Source organism: Alexandromys fortis, unplaced genomic scaffold (assembly GCF_014885135.2).
Source record: "Alexandromys fortis isolate MF-2015 unplaced genomic scaffold, M_Fortis_MF-2015_v1.1 scaffold_18, whole genome shotgun sequence".
In the NCBI taxonomy this organism is placed as follows: Eukaryota; Metazoa; Chordata; class Mammalia; order Rodentia; family Cricetidae; genus Alexandromys; species Alexandromys fortis.
The window spans coordinates 1,093,697-1,113,358 of record NW_026067897.1 but is presented as its reverse complement, the minus strand read 5'-3'; the positions used below and the strand labels follow the sequence as shown (position 1 = coordinate 1,113,358).

The 19,662-nt window shown below is 36.7% G+C and overlaps 1 protein-coding gene across 1 annotated transcript in view; it reads left to right on the top strand.

The window, feature by feature from the left end:
* Mmp16 (matrix metallopeptidase 16) overlaps nt 1–19,662 on the top strand; it is a 179,262-nt gene that overhangs the window by 125,993 nt on the left and 33,607 nt on the right. The window contains exons 5-6 of the mRNA XM_050119116.1: nt 3,732–3,893; nt 5,771–5,982. Coding sequence (XP_049975073.1) covers nt 3,732–3,893; nt 5,771–5,982 — 374 coding nt within the window. The remainder of the gene's footprint in view (nt 1–3,731; nt 3,894–5,770; nt 5,983–19,662) is intronic.

Genomic DNA, 19,662 nt, shown 5'->3' with positions numbered 1-19,662 from the left:
GCATAATGGGGGGAAGACAGAGATGGAGGGTACAAGCAAAACCTGAAACCCAGCAAGCCTAAATAGCCTGTGGGAGTGGTCCTGACCCTCCCAGGAGAGGGATCAGGGCTTTGCTGGCTTCCCTGGAGGAAGAGTCCAGCCCAAAGCAACTCCCAGGGGGAGGGGGCCTGGATGGAGCTTCCCACTCCATTGGTGCTCAAAGATAGATGCCAGGGACTGGGGTGATGCTTCCAATTATCCCAGACTTCTTGGATATAGGAGTGTTATGGGGCTGGGGTCTCACTTTCAACCAAACAAGAACAAACTTATATTTCTCTAACTTGAAAACTTTCAAAGAAGGAAAGAAGAGATATTTTTGGAATGTCAGGGCAAAGACTTGTGTGCCAATATTCTTAGTTATATCTCCAAGGATATGGGATTTAGTGGTAGACAATGGGGAAATGATAGAGACTTAAATAAAAGCAGATATGAAAAGTTATCTTTTCTGTCACAGCCCATATGTTTATCTCTGTATCCCTTCCATTAATTCTTTGTCATTGTCATCAGTCAAGTTCTTTGGTTTTTCCTCTATAAACTGATTATAATCTCTATATTTGAAGACTACTTATTTAGTCCTCTTACCTCTCAGCACTCCTGTAGTATTACAGGATACTCCTTTCTGTCTGTCCTCTGATTACATAAATTGCGCGCTCTCTCTCTCTCTCTTTCCTTCCCTCCCTCCTTCTCTCATCTTTCCTGAAAATTTTATAAGAGAAATTATGAGTTAATCGTCATTAATATTCCCTTGTTAATCAACATTATCTACATGTTAATTTTGACAGCAGAGAATGGAGTTTAACTTTACTATACTTTCTTTTACAGTCCTTAAAACTGTTCTATTCTCTATATTATTTTGGCCACAATGTCAGTTTTATCCTCCATGCTCCTCTAGAAGTACTAGAATCGTGGTATGTGTCATCCTCTTTTCTTTCTATTTTTACCTCTGTATCACTTTCCGTTGTGTTAATAGACCCTTGGGAGACATGAACAAAAAGCTGCTCATTCCCGATAGGAAGTCGACTATGGATCAAAGCAACAATGTTCCCAAAGTATACCTTGGTGAACCAGTGATTTTGAGGAAGTTTCTTAGAAAAGAAGAAATAACTTTAAAACAGTAGCATTGATAAAAGACCATTCCAGTATAGGTGATGACCCTTGGAAGCTGTAAACAAGACCTCGTTGCATAATTTGCAAGCATGTTGATAGATTGAAGGGCTTCTCTTTCGGGGAGTTCATTTGGTCATAGTCTTTTCTAGGCAGCTTGGTCGCTCTGTTTTTTCCAGGTATCACAGCTGCTCTGAGCATCTTCTAGGTAGTCTCCTAGTCTAAGTGTCTCTTAGCAATTCTTACTACTATATAAGCATGGGGAGAGAAAGGTCTAATGAATTTGGTCATGGATTTCCTGAAAACATTGAGTTGTTGAATTTCTGAGTTTTGATGAAATTGCTTGTGAGCCGGATGCTTCAACTGGCTTTAAGAAGATTCTGAATCTGAAAGAACTTCCCTCAAAGATGAAATGTTTTCTCTTAGAGGTGATTGCTCTGCAACAGTTCCCACACTGCCTCTTGTGTCTTGCAACTGATGCTACAGAGTAATTCCCGGAGTGACTCTGTCAAATTGAAATGAAATTGTGTTTCTTGTCTGCCCAGAAACTTTAACTGCCATCTTCTTTAGACTAGGAGCCAAGCCACTATTGTTATCTACAATGCCATACTTGCTCTGAATTTTCTCTTTAACCTCATTATTTCTGCACTTTGATATGGTCCATGTCATTCTTGTACTATATGCTTTCCTTGTTTACCTTATTCCAATCTACTCTTCACTACAACATAAATGTTGTGAAGTAAATAGTTTGCTTTCTGGTTTGTTTCTTGTCAATTTTGTTCAGTATTTTATTTTCAAAGCCTACGAAAGAACCTAAAACACAGTAGATATAACTAAAGCATTGTGCATTAATTAATCACTTTGTGAATGAGGCTGCCTTCACATTGCCACATTGTAAAGCTTAGGAATGGCTGTATGCATGTGATTTACTTTAGTGATTATAAGTCAGCACTCAGCAGGTGGCCTGAGAGACATCCGTATGTTTATTTTGCCTTACTGTATGACACTGAAATTCTTATAAACTATCACTAACCCTTTTCTGATTTACTAAATGGAAACAATAATAATAATAAGTGACCAAATCACGTAAAGTTTGCTAAAATAAGAAAGTGTTGGTAAACTCTTTGAAAAATCTACAGGAGACTAAGCTAGTATTTTTCCATTGTAGTTACTATGTGTTATTTTTTCTGTCATAATTTTTGTTATTAGTTAATTTTATAAGAAAAGAAGATAAGTTTGAAATTTAAGTTTGAAAATGTTCATTATCATTTCTGTTTTAAAACGCCTTGAAATTTTTACACTAGTCTCTAGTCAATGTTTTTAAAAAATAAAGTGATGCTCAAAATGTTTCAGTGGCTCCTTCATCCTCAGTGTGTCAATATTACATGAGAATTGGCCACTTGACCTCTTTCATTCTGAGACAGACTACTCTGGAATGGAAATATTCTTGCTTATTTTCCTACTTTGTGTCAAAAATATATCATTCTCAGAGGGGGCTGATTAAATTGTTTTATATTGTGTAAAAGAGTTTTTAAAGGTTTTTCCTGAAAGTAATGTCTATTGAAATTTTCTTCATTTATAGCAAGTCCTCCAAGGAAAGTGTTGCCCTTCCTCTCCAATGTCTTTAATCATTTCTCTGGGAAATGCAATCCTTAGAATTTCAAGTTACATGTATGAATCTTAGCACTTTAGAGATTGAGACAGGAAGTCCATGAGCTGAGAGTGGGCTAAGGGATTCATAGTGAGATCTGTCTTTAAACAGAAAATAAAAAAAATTAAAGAAGGATGAAAATGAAGAGGACAAAGAAGGAAAATGAAAGAAAGTATGAGAAAGTAGAATGACCAGAATATTACCCCAAGACTTCTCTTGAATTTATATTATATGGACTATATTATGCAAATTCAGCTAAGTAAAAATTCTCAGTGAGAGAACAAAGTTTTAAAGTAAATGTATTTTGTTCAGATAATCTATGCTTTGATTAGAATTGGTATTTATTAAACTAATGCTACAACTGTAATTAGTGTGATGGGGAATAAATGGATGTTTTAAGTTACAGTGTTCCTTTATTCTTGGGTAGCAAGGTATTAGAACTCATGAAGGAGTCACAATAATATGGGTCTAATTCGTAACAATGTATCTGCAGGATCTTCTGTCCCAGACAAGCAAATCCTCTGTTCCTTGTTGGTCTCTTATGTAAAATGGGGTTTGTACATTTGCTCTACTTTGTATTATTGCAAAAATTATGTTAAATGCAATGGCTATAACATTTTAGCCAGTAGCGATTATATATTTTATCGTATAGTTGGAAAGATACTTTAACACCATAGATACTGAATTTTGATATTGCTGGTATTTTTTTTTAATTTTACTCTCTAAGCATCTGTAATTTTACCGTGACTATCATTCATCTCAATACGTTAAAGCAAATATTTGCCAGTAGGAAAGCCAGTGTTAAAATCAAACTGACCATTGGAGTAAAGGTCCTTTTATTTTCCTGGGTTAATGTACTGAAAACACTAAGTTGCCATTTTCTATTCCATGGCTATCACTTGCAATAATTTTGACCTCTGTTCTCCTCATTTGGCAGGAAATGATTTGTTCCTGGTAGCTGTTCACGAGCTGGGTCATGCTCTCGGGCTGGAGCATTCCAATGACCCCACTGCTATCATGGCGCCATTTTACCAGTACATGGAAACGGACAACTTCAAGCTTCCTAATGACGATTTGCAGGGCATCCAGAAAATATATGGTAGGTCGAACTCTTCCTGCTTCCCTCATTGTATGTGGCAACAGGAAGTCATGTGCATTTTGATTTCCTCGGAGGTAGAGTCTTTAAGCATGTAACACCTAGAAAAACAGAAGAAAAGTGTTCTGCTGTAATGGCAAAATTCCATCATTCAAGTTGTATTGGCAATAGTCCCCCAAATCTTAATATATAGATTACTAGAAAGACTTAATCACGGATGGATCTTTCTTGTTGTGTTTAGTGGAAACTCATATAAATCTCTAATAATATAGACATATAAAATTTAGGTAATAGTATATTAAAATAAATATGTAAACTCATAAAAATAGTTAAAAGTACAAAATGACACATAATATAAGGAAACTTTCCTATCCATTGACAACTGCACTTAGTGCTTAAAATTCCTCTTAATTCTAAGACAAGCTACTTTTGAAGATCAAGAAAATAAGTTATGCAATATAAAAATGTATTTACCTCAAAGGTATAAATACTTAGTCAGTATGAATGTCAACAACAAGGGAAAGGAAGCAAATAAGTGGCCAAGTTTTATCAACAGATTGCATGGATTACACTTCTAATATTCTAAACTACATTTCTGGTTTGGTAGCATTTTTACTTATAGGGTTTATTCAGAAAATGCAAATTAAGAAAAAGGGAGGTTATCGTGCATATTTACTGTGACCATATCTTCCTTAGTACAACCTGTGACCTTTGTAAAGACATTCATTTCACATATTATTAAGATATTGACATTCATAATTTACCGATACCAGGTATTCTTTGCAAGACTACGGAAAGAAAGGTTTCATTTTTATGATGATAAGTGTGTGCTATCAATCTGTCAACATTCTCTATCCAGAAGGGTTGACTTACATCTTAAACAGTTTAATTCATGAGCACATTAGTTTTCAATTTTAATAGTGTAGTCATAAACATTCTCTTAGGATTAAAGTAAATTTGAAATTTGATTGGATATACTGATATATGTCACAGACACAAATCCAAAGAGCTTTGATATTGACAGAGTTATCCATTGCCTGTGTGTCATCAGAAATTCCTCCCACATGTTTAAATCAAAGACATCTCTTTCTCATTACTTCACGAATTAGTAGTCTAGACTGAGGTCTGTGAAAGAATATCCATCCCATATCTAAATATTAAGTGTGAACAACTCTATTTATTAAAGAGAAAACACATCAGTCCCTTGAGGAATGATGGCTAACATCTGTTGCAAATTACATGAGTAAACTTTGGCTCGACTTGGAAGCCTCTATTCAGAAATACTTTACATTAATATTTCACCCCTGGTGTGTTAATCAATGGATACTTTAGATTCAGTATTTAAATGAAACACAACTGTTTTTCAAGACATTTCATTAAAATAAAATAGTGAAATCAGTAAAAATGTATAATAGTTAGCTGGCGACATATGGTAGAATAGCCTCTGATTTGCTAGTGTTTATCTTCGGAAATATTTTCATAGAATCAGCATCTGTCAAAGTCCACTTTCCCCTTGAATGAAGCTCACAGTTATTAGTTCAGTATTTATTCTCATACTTGTATTTTTTCTTCATGAAAAACCTACTTTCGTACTGGTTTTGAGAGCAACTTTCCAATAGTGACCGGGTTAAAATAAAACCAACTAAAAGTTAACAAAGAAATCATAGTACTAGGAGCTGGACTCCAGCCTCACGACTGAGACACCCGTAGTAGGCTTGGGAGGATTTGAGAGTTTGGGTTTTCAAAAATATACGATCTCAACGACCTCTTAGCTTGCCTAGTGTGTGCCCTCTGCTGATCAGCACTTGTTCTCTGTAGTGTATTTTCCAGCACTATTCCAGGTTTAAGTTAGCCAAGCCCTGTCCTCATGTTTTCAAAAGGTCCTCCTGACAAGATCCCTCCACCTACAAGACCTCTACCGACAGTGCCCCCTCACCGATCTGTTCCTCCGGTTGACCCAAGGAAAAATGACAGGCCAAAACCTCCCCGGCCTCCCACTGGCAGGCCTTCCTATCCAGGAGCCAAACCCAACATCTGTGACGGGAACTTCAACACTCTAGCTATTCTTCGACGGGAGATGTTTGTTTTTAAGGTAGGAGACTATGTTTATTTTTTTTAAGCAGAGATAAAGTGTCTAGTGTCGTTTCAGAAAACAAGGTCTCATTCATTCTGAGCCTACCTTCCAAGGCCCTCTCACAGTTAAGAGGTTCAAAAAAAAAAAAAAAAAAAAGCATCCTAAAAAGTACGTGCACAAATGGGCGTAGATGTCTAGCAGAAGATTGCTGTGACATTCTATTTTGGGAAAGCACTTATGTCAGCAGGAGCTGAAATGCCTGGAAATGTGAGGTTGAAGAAGTACTGCATGTTATGAAGAGATAAAATAGCAGAATTTAAATCGTGAACGGGATCTAATAGCCGTGATTTGCTTCCCAGCTTAGCTACTTCCCAGCGTGCTGTTGCTGGGATGTCTTACTATACAAATCTTAAAATGTCTCTGGAATTTCAGCTGACAATTACTACTTTGCTGGGACGGTTTGCTTTCTTCTTTTTGTTGTTGTTGGAAGAGGGTGGGGTTGTCATTGTTTTGGTTTGCTTTTATTCCTTTTTTCAGTTTGTTTGGGGTCTACTGTTATTCACCTTAGTTAAATCACTACAGATCCATGGTTTCCACCTGATGGCACTTGGTGTTTTTCCTTAGCAGACTATTTAATTTATATCTTTAATTATAAGCTATAAAATTACTTTTTTTAGAATTAAAAGATGTACTCGATCAAGTTTTTCTATTCTCAATAACACCAATGAACCGTTCATGAAAAGAGAAAATACATGGTAAATATGAGAAAGTGAATTAATATATGCATGAAAATCTCAGAATTATGTGATTTATTTTGCACAACTGTAAATGATAGTATATATTAAAAATAAACTCAGAAGGAAAAGAAAAAGACAGTCCTGGAATACAAAGTTATAAACCTGTTATAATACTGTGATACCAATATTTATAAATGGCTCTAATTTTAAGTATGTTAATAAGTTTAGATTCAGTTGGTAATGAAAAAGCTTAGTCATGTGTGCATGCACAAATCCATGTATATGTCTGCCATGGCTACTGGTCAATGATTCCCAAAGTTACTCTTCATAATTCCTCATTCACTGTAGCAACCAATTGAAAAGAAAATACAATATATTTATTCTATATGACTAAGATTTTGTTGTTACTGCCTTTGCTAAGTTTCCAGTGTGATATTAGAATTTTAAAATAGCCATGTTTGACCAACATTATCTAATAAAAGAGAATCATGTGTTCTTATTTTTGGTGAACACGAGTTAATACTTAGGGAAATAGTATCCTGCTTATATAGACTCTCTTAATAAGTAAAGATATATTTCAAAAATATAGCTTTTAATAATTTTAGAAGGCAAAACATTTTATTTTCTATATTTGAAAATAGAATCAGGGTTTGTTTTTATATGCATAAGACAAGCATGTTTTCTCTAAAAATATCATTTTCTCAAACATGAATAATTTATTAATTATACATGTATAATTTATAGAACGTACAATTACTTAACTAGATGCCACTATTCAATTTCAAGTATGTTAATAATCTCAGATGCAACTGGTAAAGAAAAAACTTACTTTAATTATGTATGCATGCACGCATCTGCACGTGTGTGTCTACCATTGCTCTTGGGTGATGAATCCCAAAGTTACTCTTCATAATTCACAGTTGCTTTGCAGCTGAGTCCCAGCAACCAAATGGGAAGAAAATGAAAACAAAATACAACAATTTGTTTATTTTATATGTCCAGGATTTTGTTTTTACTGCCTTGGTTAAGTTTCAACATTGCAATATGATACCTTGATAAAGTAAAATTTTCGTAGTGTCACTATAATCTAAGGATATACTGTGAAATCCACCCTGGCAGAATTCTTTATTGTTTCCGTCTGTGTAAACAGACTGGTCTTTGCGGAAGAGCGTGAGAGCTACATATCTATAATCAAATCAGCTTCTTCTTCGTCCTGCACACTGTGCTATGCAGAGAGTGCACCGGACTAATAAAAAAGTCCTATGGATACTTGTTTCTGGAATCAGGAGTATAAGAAAAAGCTCATAGTTTAGACCCTCTAATGCAAGGCAGTAGTAACTACTTTTGATATCATAAAAGTTAAAGCTCAGCTTCCTTTCCTAATTTAATATATTACTTTAGAACCTTATCAAGCTACTTAAGGAAACAGTTCCTAATATAAATCTGGAATTTTCTTAAATATAACATTATATGAAGGACATTATATTGCCTTTATAACAACTTTCCTAATACTACACACATTACAGCTTCCGTATTTATTGTTTTGTCATAGAACAAGCATGTATGCTTAAGAGAGTCTGTTAGATACTAACAATATGTGAATACAAACAAACTTTTCCATCGGTGCAGAGATTGTATAACTGAAAAAGGTGAACATGCATGTAAATAACATTAAAACAAACACTGCAGTTATAACATTGATCCTAAGAGATAGTACTAGGGTTTAATACAAATGGAAGTTTTATTCACTTAGCATTTTGAGTTAATTTTAATAGCAGAATTATCCAAGATATTGAATAAGTAGGTAGCAGACAGCAGCTTCTACTGAAAAAAATTTGGGCATGAAATTATCTAATATATAGTCCTTAGTATTATAGTCCAGGTGTGAACAGATTTAGTTGAAGGCACATTGGAAGCTTACCTGCTCTTAGTCTTAGTTAATGGCCATTACAGATTACAGATTGGGTAATCCACATGTGCCCAGCTGAATACTGGCACCTATTCACCGTGTCTAAACCCTACAACAACAACTGAATAGCATTTTTTTCTAACTAGAGATGGAAATCCAGAAAACTTGAGCCATTTATTCTCATTCAGTAACTGTAAAGAGCTATTGAACTAGGTGTATTTGATTTCAGACCATTGTGCATCCAACTCACCTTTTCAATTCTATTATCTGAATAATCAGCAAACGTTCTGACACAAATTTGAATTTTATATTTTGAAGTTATAATTGTTGAAGGTGTGTGTGTGTGTGTGTGTGTATGTGTGTGTGTGTGTGTGTGTGACCAGTCTGTGTTGTTTTCCGTGCTGACAATTTAACAGTACATAAAAGAGGTTGGAATCTTATTTCTTAGAGCTTGCATTCAAGTTTTTGAGGTGAACAATCAGGTGAGGGGTATTACGGTTTGCGGGTGAAATGTCCTCTGAGCAGGCTCTTGAGTTTCAATATGTCGCCAGGTGACATATTGCTTTGGGAGGTTGTGAACACCTTACAACTGTGGTCTAACTAGCCAAATATGAGCAGAGGTGAACCTGAAAGGTGGTATTTGCTTCTGGTTTCAACCATGTAATTTCTTCCTGGTTAGTTATAAAGTGAATGAGCTGCCTCTACTGCTGCGAATCCCTCACAGCCATGAAGAGAGCCACAGTGGCATTTCATCTCACCATGATGGATTGCATTCCCAGAAGCCACAAGCCAAAATATGTCTTCCTCCCTTCAGTTGCTTCTGTCAGCTGTCTCCCATAGTGATCAGAAAAGTAATGAATAGAGAAGGCTGTAGCTCCTTGAATGAGTGTTGTGGGCACGCGTGGCAGCCAAAATCTGCTTTGTGAGTGACAGCTGGCCTGTTAATTTCTCCCTCTATGCTTTACCTATTTAATCCAGATGACCTTCATCTTTACATCAGTGTCTGTGTCCTCTCTGTACTTAGCATCCCTGCTTGAAAGTCTCTTCCAGTCTCTCTTTTTTTTTTTCATCTTGGTGTTTTTTTTTCTTTCTTTCTATTTATTTATTTATTTATTTATTTATTTATTTATTAAAGATTTCTGTCTCTTCCCCACCACCACCTCCCCTTTCCCTCCCCCTCCCCCAATCAAGTCCCCCTCCCTCTTCAGCCCAAAGAGCAATCAGGGTTCTCTGCCCTGTGGGAAGTCCAAGGACCACCCACCTCCATCCAGGTCTAGTAAGGTGAGCATCCAAACTGCCTAGGCTCCCACGAAACCAATAGGTACAGTAGGATCAAAAACCCACTGCCATTGTTCTTGAGGTCTCAGTAGTCCTCATTGTCCACTATGTTCAGCGAGACTGGTTTTAACCCAGCTCTACTATGTTTATAGCAGCATTGTTTGTAATAGCCAGAACCTGGAAACAACCTAGATGCCCTTCAATTGAAGAATGGATGAAGAAAGTATGGAATATATACATATTAGAGTACTACTCATCAGTAAAAAACAAGGACTTCTTGAAGTTTGCAGGCAAATGGATGGAAATAGAAAACATCTTCCAGTCTCTTTTAAACTCCTGTTTAAACCATTTCCTGAGAAATGTTTCAGCACTTAAAAGCACTGACTGTTCTTCCTGAGGACCCGGTTCAATTCCCAGCAGCCACATGTCACCTCACAACTGTCTATAACTCTAGTTCCAAGGGACCTGACACGCTCACACCAGTGTACAATGAATAAAATAAATTTTCAAAAAAGTAAATAAATATTCGCCTCTGTAAGCACATGCTTTTTCATATTTTACCCTGTTTATTGTCCTGTCAAATATATTTAGGGATATTTTATTGTTTAATCCTACTCTTAAGTAGCATGATATTTTACTCTTCTTTGACAAAACCTCTATACAAATCAAAGACCACAATATCCATTAATGTTTCCTATCTACTCCCTTAGTTTCAATGTCTGGCGATTTGTCCCATCAAGCCCCAGCTTCTAGTCCCTTTCTAACCCAATGTCTCTGCAGGAAACTCAGATCCTGACTGTCTGCTGTGAAGATTGTTCAAATTGCTTGTATACCTGATCTGTGCATCTTTATAGTGCACTGTCTCTAATGATTTGTCTTCGTTGCATACTTTTAAGTAGATGATAGCCTTGCTCAGAGCCACAGTTAGACAGTTAATTTATACACCAATGGTCACCAATAACAAGCAGAAATCTCAGTGTAGCAACAAGCTGAAGGCAGTTCATACCATAGGTATGAAAAACAATAAAATAATAAATGATTCGTGCATATTCCAGGGATCACACTCAGGTGGTTCTCTGGATTACGAGCAAGTAAGTGTTTCTGCTGTCCTGTTTTTCATGTTGTTTGAAAGATCTTAATGGGCATTAATAGACTTAAATTTTATATGTATATTTTTAATAAAAAATGGAAGATCTAGATTTGTACAAAAGGTAGTAACTTAAGGTAAATTTGTTTTCTTGTTAGAGTTCTTCCATTGCAATAGGTATTTCAGCATGGTTCTTTTTGTTTGCTTCTCTCACAGAATTCAATGTCATGTTCTCATTGACAGTGAGTTATACTAGAACCATGTTTCAGCTAGGTAGTGCATGTATGTGTACACATGTGTGTGCATGTGGGTTCCACATTATGTGTGTGTGTGTGTTCTATATTGCTACTTGCTTCAGAAAGTTAACCCCTGCATCTTTACAATCTTTGAGAACTCTAAAGTTTCCTAGGGTAAGCAGTGAAGATCAGACAAAAATACTGAAAAATGGAGAAAAAAATAACAATACCATGAGAAGCATTGTCGTACCCTGGGACTGATCACTGAATATGTCAGGTACCGTTGCTGAGCTGACAATAGCGGGACCATTGTTCAGTGAAAATGACATACGCCTTGGGCTTTAACAGGAAAATATTGAATGATTTGTCTTTATTTTAGTGTGAAAGAAACTATCAGACAGAATTGGATGATGTTATATGAAGCATATTTCAATTATAAAATATTAAATTGTGTTTAAAAAAATGAAACAGTAGAGTTAGTGTTTGAAGCTGGTAGATGAAAAAAAATGCCACATCTTTAATGTAAAAAGACTTGGTTTTGTCAACATGACTGGGACACTGTGGCCTCGGATTAAGCTTTCTTCCTATTTGGCTGTCAGGTAATCTGTCACCGTGATTAAAAGAAAAAGAAATGTTCAACAAAATTACTTATATTTCTGGAAACCAGGTTTATAAAATTTTTAGAGTATTTTTTATCTTAATGAGGTGGTCATGCAGATACATATTTAGAATCCAGTATGAATAAAACTAAATTATGTAGCTTCCTAAAAATTTCTATGAAAATCAATGGAAATACATTTAAATACACAAAATTTAGAAAGACAGCTAGAAACATAGTAGCTTTATATGAATACCATAATACCACTTAGACTGAATAAATAGGAAACTATCCTTATCATAATTAAAACTGTCATAAAATTCAACTTAAGTATACATGCTTGGGATAATTGTGGCATTCACTAAATATTTATTTACTGAATGGGACTTTTGCTTATAACTGTGTTCCCTGAATTTGAATTCCATGAGGAGAGTTCTCAATATTCTTATTCATTATTCTATTCCCGATACTTAGAATAGTTTTTGCAATTAGCACATCATATTTTTTCTTTAAATGAGATTATTATGTGGGATATAAAAAACTTTAATTATGTAAATTAAAATGAATTAAATAAGAGGAAGATTACAAGGTGCTGGCATGGAAAGACAATATTGGAAAATAATTACTCTCCCACATTATTTTGCAAGTAATAATTGTAATTCTAATGGGATAGGAGAAGGGGAGTCCTTACTCTTCAAATTTTTAATTGATATGTAGACAATGTAATTTAAATGGTGTAAGTCTTCTGCCAAACTTTCATTCCAAGCGCTATCTATCATCAATCCCCTACACACCATGATTGATGGTTTTTAGCTCTCAGTGTGTCAGGATGAGCGCTTTGCCCGCAGATATTTCATGTTTTAAACAGAATAAGAAAATGTCAGATGAATATGTAGCAACCGTACGGGGGGCGGGGAGACAGAATTGCTCAGCTTTCTTTCCATGGCTACAGCTGTTATGTTGCTACTTATATAGATATGCCTCATAAGCAAGATTTGAAAATTCTGCAAATTGTTCTCTCAAATAAGTTTCAGATGTCAGTAGATTGAAAGAGAAGGACTAGATACTGAGTGGGTAACTGGCAGTTTCTGGCACTCTTTCTAAATGTTCATGATTTTGTAAACTTCCTGAACTGTAGGTTTTTATGGTCAGACAATTTGGGTAAATTACAAAATTCAAAATGAATAAAAGAAAATAGTATCTTAGCTCAATTGATTCTCATTGATTTTTCTAAGTTTCTTTTATTAATAAAAATATCATACACCTCCCATAATGAAATGCTAATATATGTAACTCCCATTTAGTGCCCATGAGCCACTAGATACTCTCTTCAGTGTTTTAAATGGGCTGTCATACATAGACAACACCTTATATAAGAACAAAAGCCCTCAGAAGGTTGTTTCCAATACATATTCTTAGAACTCTAAAAAGCTTACCACTGAAGGTCCTATTTACATTCTTATTACTTTTCTTTTATGCGCAACAAATACAATTACATAGTTTATCACTATTTATTGAATTCCTTGTGTGATGTGCATGTGGGTGTGTTTACATGTGTGTGTATGTGTAGTCACCAGTAAGTCATGATGTGCATGTCAAGGACAGATAATAACTTGTGGTCTCAGTTCTCACCTTCCACTACGTGGGTCCAGAAGATCTACATATGGTCATAAAACTAGCACCTGTACTAGGAAACCAACTTGTCAGTCCTGGGTACATTTCCTTTATTGTGTGGTTTGAAATCAAGAATGTTTAAGACAAATCAGTATATTTTTAATGGTAGTAAAACAAAAGATCTAGAAATAAATTTATTGATGAGTATACATATCTTTCCAAGAATGCAAGTGAAAGTTTATTGTGTAAAAATAACCCCAAATAAAGTTTTAACAAATAAAACAATCCTTTCATGTTTTTTCGTTATTTCACTCATGAGCACTTAATGGCTAAATCCAAATAATTTGTGTCTGCATTGTCTGAAGTGACGACATACTGGGCACAATCCAAATGACCATCAATGGGAATTTAATTAGTTGAATGCCGTGTAACTTTTAAATATTGAGGATATTCATATATGTGTGTGTATGTGTGAGAGAGAGTTATAGATCATATATTTATATAAATATATAGATCATATATGTGTGTGTTATAGATCAATATTTTAACTCTGCTGTTTCAGAACAAAACACTGAGGTGTGCAATAGTTACCTGGATATATAGGGAGGCAATAAGTGAAATGGATAGAGTATAGACTAAACAGAATAGTTAAGAAGGAAAATTAGATTGTCAGGAATATGGAAGTCCAATCCTGCAGCCAAGGTGTTTATACATCTGTGTTGTAAATTTGCATGGCATATATTAATGATATAAATATTATGCATGTGCATATGTGCCTTTATATATGCAAGACCATACCATAAGCAAAAGCAATAAAGTTCAATGCTGAAATGAGAACAGTTATCTCCTAATTACAAAATTGAAGTTATTGAGGTTCAGAACATGCTTAGTGGTATCATTCTCACTGAACGCAAAAGAATTTGTGTTCAATCTCTAAAATATGATTTTATACCCACTCGAGTTTAGCAAAAGTGACAATAGCTTTCTGTGTCTCGATCTAAACAAATATTTTGCTATAATCAGTATTTCTGTTGTTTTCAAAATCAAGGTAAGAATTTATTCTGTTTACTACATGGTGTTTTAAAATCATTCAGGATGAAAAGATATTTTGGCAATATATCCAAAGAGTACCATTAAACTCTGCAATGTAAGAAGGACTTACATGCAGTTTGTTAACTCATCAAAAAGTAGCACATGGTACACTGCTTACATACCTAGTATATCAAATGCTCAAGTAGTTGCTACAATTGCCATTGTTGTAGCTATTTATGGTGGCACTGTGATTCTAATCAATACTAGTATTAATCTAGGGTAAAAGACAATATTAAACTTAAACTGTCTGAAATGATTCCCTGACAACTCCACATGACCTCCTGAAGCTCATGATTACTATGCACTTATTATGAATTTCTTTTCACTCGTTTCTTCAAGAAAGTGTTGTCTGTCCGTGAAATAATCATTAGAGACTTGGAGCTGCTCTTTTATCCTTGTTACTCCCTGTTCTGTCCCTGGGGTAGATAACAGCCCAGTTGACAGTATGTCAATAGCTAAGGTACAGTGTACAACAGAAGGACATATGTCAAGAAATGTGTCTGTGGAGGCTATTTTATCTGCACCTGTCAGAGCAGTTAGCATCAGTCAAGCTGAGGTTAAAAGATGATGGTGCATTGGGAAGACAGTATGTTGTTCTATAGAATCCAATGCACTGGAACTGAGAAATAGAGCCAAGAGTGTTTCCTAAGTGATCTTACATACCGTGTTGAAAACTTCAGGCTTATTCTACGTGTCAGAAGTTACTAGATGTCAGTAGAAAGAGTGATGGAGATGGTTGGTTGAGTGGGACAAAGGGACCCACATGCAGGCCTGGGAGGAAGTGTGGCCTTTCCCAGGACCAAGGCAGACTGAGTTAGACAAAAAGACCAACATTGCAAGTATGGGGCAGTGTTGGGACCAATTGAGTCCTGGCCTTCAGCTCTTCCCTGCTAGAGTCTTCTAATTGGAGTTACTAAAAGCTGTGCCTTACCTAGAGGATCAGAGGATGGGATTTTCACCTGTTGGCCATTGACTGCAGGGTATTTAAGCCTCCATGGTACTATCAAAGAAGGGCTTTTGTACCAGTGATTGGAGGTCCGTGTGTTGGTCTGTCTCTGCGTGTGTTTCCTCAACCTCCAGCCCCTTGCCTGAAGCGCGCGAACTGGACTCTAGTGAATAGAGCACAGATAGGAGTTGCGGTGCCTTCCCTTCATCTACCATATGTTGGCGTGCTTGAGGTTGTTCAGAGAACTATCCCTGAGGTCATAAGAGAGAGCAGGCCCTGCACCTCACCTGGGCAGCACAGTAAAGCAGACCCTCTTCGTGGAGGTGGAGGTGAGCCAGCTCTAAAGTTGTGAGCATAAGACAGCTGTCTCCAATACTTGCCTGTCATACAGTGTCATGGCAGAGGAGAGATGCCCCCTATTCCTTGCCCCTCATCACCTGAAACAGACAAAGGAACTGATCCTCCCCTGTACCAGCTAGCTGAAGCACTCAAGAAAGGAGGCCCTGCTCTTCTCATGGGCAATAAAGTAGAGCTAACACTGTTCGCTAAGGCATGGGTAAGCTAGTACTCAGGGTATGAGAGTGGGATACTGGCCACACCCCCTCATCTGCCATGTGGTGCAAGGGGAGAAATTACCCTTCCCCTCTTACCCATACCACCTGTTATGGGAAAAGCTGACCCTCTCCCTTACCAGCTACAACACTTGGGAAAATGGGCCCTACACTTTACCTGGGCAGCGCAGTAGAACTGACTCTACTGACATCTGGTCAGGGCATGGGTGAACCAGCCCAGAGAATGAGAATGAGAATGAGAATATGGGAAATCTGATCCCACGCCTCATCAGCCATATGGTGGTGTGATCAAGGAGAGATTCCCTCCCTTCTTCATACCCTTCACTGCCTGTGGCAGGTGGGAATGCTGGCCTGGACATCATACTAGTGGATGAGCTGTCCCTGCCCCTCACCAGCTGCAGCACTCAGGAGAGTGGCCCCAATAGCTTGGCTGGACAACACAGTAGAGCTGGCCCTGCTGTTATAAGTGTGGAGAAGCCTAGCCTGAGGGCTTGCAAACAAGAGAACTGGCTCTGCCCCTTGCTCATCACTGTAAAGGGTGAACTTGCCAGGACAGTGTTGGAGTACTGCCCCTGGTGGTAAGGATTGGGGAAAGCTAGCAAGCTGACAAAATCTGCAACTACCCAGGCACTGAACCAGGATTGTGAGTTGATCCATCCCAACATCCACCCCATCTTTGATCTGCTAGAGTACATGAAGGGGCCTGTCCTGCAGACCCAAAGCTGCAGGATCTCTACAACATAGGGCAGCAACAGGATAGCCAAGAGGAATCCCAGTGAGAGCCCAATATTGATAGTGTAGAAGAAACCAGACTAGACCAATGACTCTTTGCAATGAAAACTTGCAAGTAAAGAAATATGGTTAAAAGGATAAAAATGTGTGTGTGCTTGTGAGTGTATGTGCTTATGGAGACCAAAGAGGGCAGGAGTTACAGATGGTTATAATTTCCCCAGTCTGGTGTTAGCTGAACTGTGGTTTTATGGAAGAGCAGAAATGTGGGGTAGCATGAATCTATAGACAGAAAAGATCTTTCTTCATGGTTGTTAATGTTTGTAGTGCCAGCTACTTTACAGGCTGAGACAAAAGCATATTGACTTTGAATTTAGAGAGAATGGCATAAATATATCTCATCAAACAAGGAGTGGAAAGGGAAAGAAAAAAGAAGCAGGGAGAAGAAGGAGAAAGAAGAAGAAGAGGAAGAGAATAATGACATGGAGGAGGTGCAAAGGGAGGAGGAGGGTTTTTAATTTTTGTCAAATTATTAACAGGACCAACATTCTTATTTAACATACATTATTTTTCATTTTAATAATTTTGTTTAAATGGAAATAATGTTTTTTTCTGATTAATTATAAACATATTCCCAAAATGCTATTAAAAGATTGTCTTTCCACAAGGAATCACCATGGAGGCTACACCAGGTGACGTCACATTCTTGAGTCTTCCGCTGTAAGGGATGTTTTCTGTGTATATGTGCAGAGCAGAACTAGAATCATATTAGGAAAGCAGAGCTGGGCATGCAGAGCTGGGCATGCAGAGGTCTGACTCTGATTGGAATTGATTCTTCAGAGGCAGCATCTTCACATTCAAAAGCCCAGGGCATCCTCTCTGTCCACTAGATACAGTTAAGTAAGATTCCTTCCAGTGTTAACTATCAGAAATTTCAGCATTAGGAGATTTTCTCAAATTCCCACTGATGGATGAGTCTGGAGAGGAAACCTAAAAAAAAATCACACCATGAAGATAGCTATATTTAGACAGCTCTCTTGAAGGCATGTGACTGCCACATAAGGGCTGAGTGTTTAGGAATCACTTGGGTCTCCATATTCCAGGCCAGGATCCTCTCTGACATGTCTCTGTAAACAACATTTAGGCTGATGAGAGTTACACTCCCAAGAACTCAGGTAATGCTCAGAAACCCAGGGCCTATGTCTGTTTCTTGTGCTTGTTCTTAAAACCCCTAAAGACAGAAAATAAAAATAGCAACAATCTTCCTGGGAATCAATGGAGCAGAAATAGCATGCGAGAGTTTGTGGAAATAATGTGATTGCTATGAATGCTCAAATTAAAAATTTGACTGCTGATGTACTGGTGTTTATAATATAATTTGACCAAGAAAAATTTTGAAATAGATTTTAGAAAACTGGCTTTACAGATTTTTAGCACAGATCTATACATGCATCATCCAAACTTAAATAAATTTTTCAGCTTATTTTATTTTTCAGATTTTGTTTTTGTTTTCAATTTCAGCATGACAATTCAGTTCATAGAAAATTTCTTCTACAATAGCATCCTAGGGTCCAGAGAAACAACCCACAGTCAGGCATATTAGTACCTCTTTATAAAATCTCATGTGTATTTGTAATATAATAGTATAACATGATGTGTATTATATAAATACAAATAATATGTCACATGAATATATAAAATATATATTTGTAATAGATAAGTATTATATATTTATATACTGTATGTGATATGTAATGAAATATTAATGAGCACAATATGTTTAAAGTAAATAAATATATGCAAATATACGAGTCAATCATAAAATTACTCATATAAATTCAAGTGAAGTTGTCTGTCAAATAAGTTTGCGCCAAACTCACGGAACAGCTTTCCTTGTTAAAGCTGATTCTATTTAAGAATTGTAGATAATGTGTTATTGGCCTTTTAGGTGAGCATTGAGCATCAGGATAAGTAAGCATCATTTTTATTGAGAGGTGCAGAGAGTCAAGCATTGTTGTATGCTTAAAGCTTAAGCCCATTCTGCTTGATCTTGTCATGTTCGTGCTTACAGTCCACTCTGATTCCTATTCCTTTCATGCAATCTATGTTTGGCAGTGGAAAAGAGGAGATTATTTAATAACAACATTCTCAATAACCACAGATTTAGAAGTCTTTTGAGAGTTCAGCTAGCACTTGATGAGGATATTCAGGAAGACACTCCCAGGGACACCTTTACTTGCTCATTACATAATCAGGCATAGATTCAGGTTTCAAAGATGTACTTCAGCTTAGGGAATGCTATTTATGAGAGGACAAAGTCACTCAGAAAACAATATTCAATAATTAGTCAAGAGAAATTCTCTGTTGTTAAATGCCATTCAAATATTTTTAAATTGGATAGATAGTTTGAATTTTCCAGACATTTTTACAGTTTGGAAAATCTATAGCTATTCTCATCTGAGTCTGTGTTTTATAGCATTAAGGAACATTTGAAGTCACAATTTTGAAGTAAAATAGTTTTATTTATTGTGGTCTAGTCCAGGTGGTTCAGGGTAGGGTAGCTTCCTCTGATAAGCTGTCACTGGGTAAGCAGATATAATTCAGGGAGAGGGACGAACCTACTCTTGCAAGAATCAACTCCACTGCCTTGAAATATATTCATCCCAGTTAAAGTCTCCATCACGACATGACTTTCTTAACAAGCTTTACTGGGGACTACGAGAGCAAGCAACAGACTAACTGTAGCATGCCTGTGTTCACTATAATTGTGTGAATGTAATGCAAGAAGCCTTCAAATACCCTTTCCCTCTCTGATGTCTCAGCAATTGGAGCCTGAGATGTGAAGAACATGACCACATCACATAAGCTCAAAGCTAGAGCCCAGTTTCAACACTAAGAAT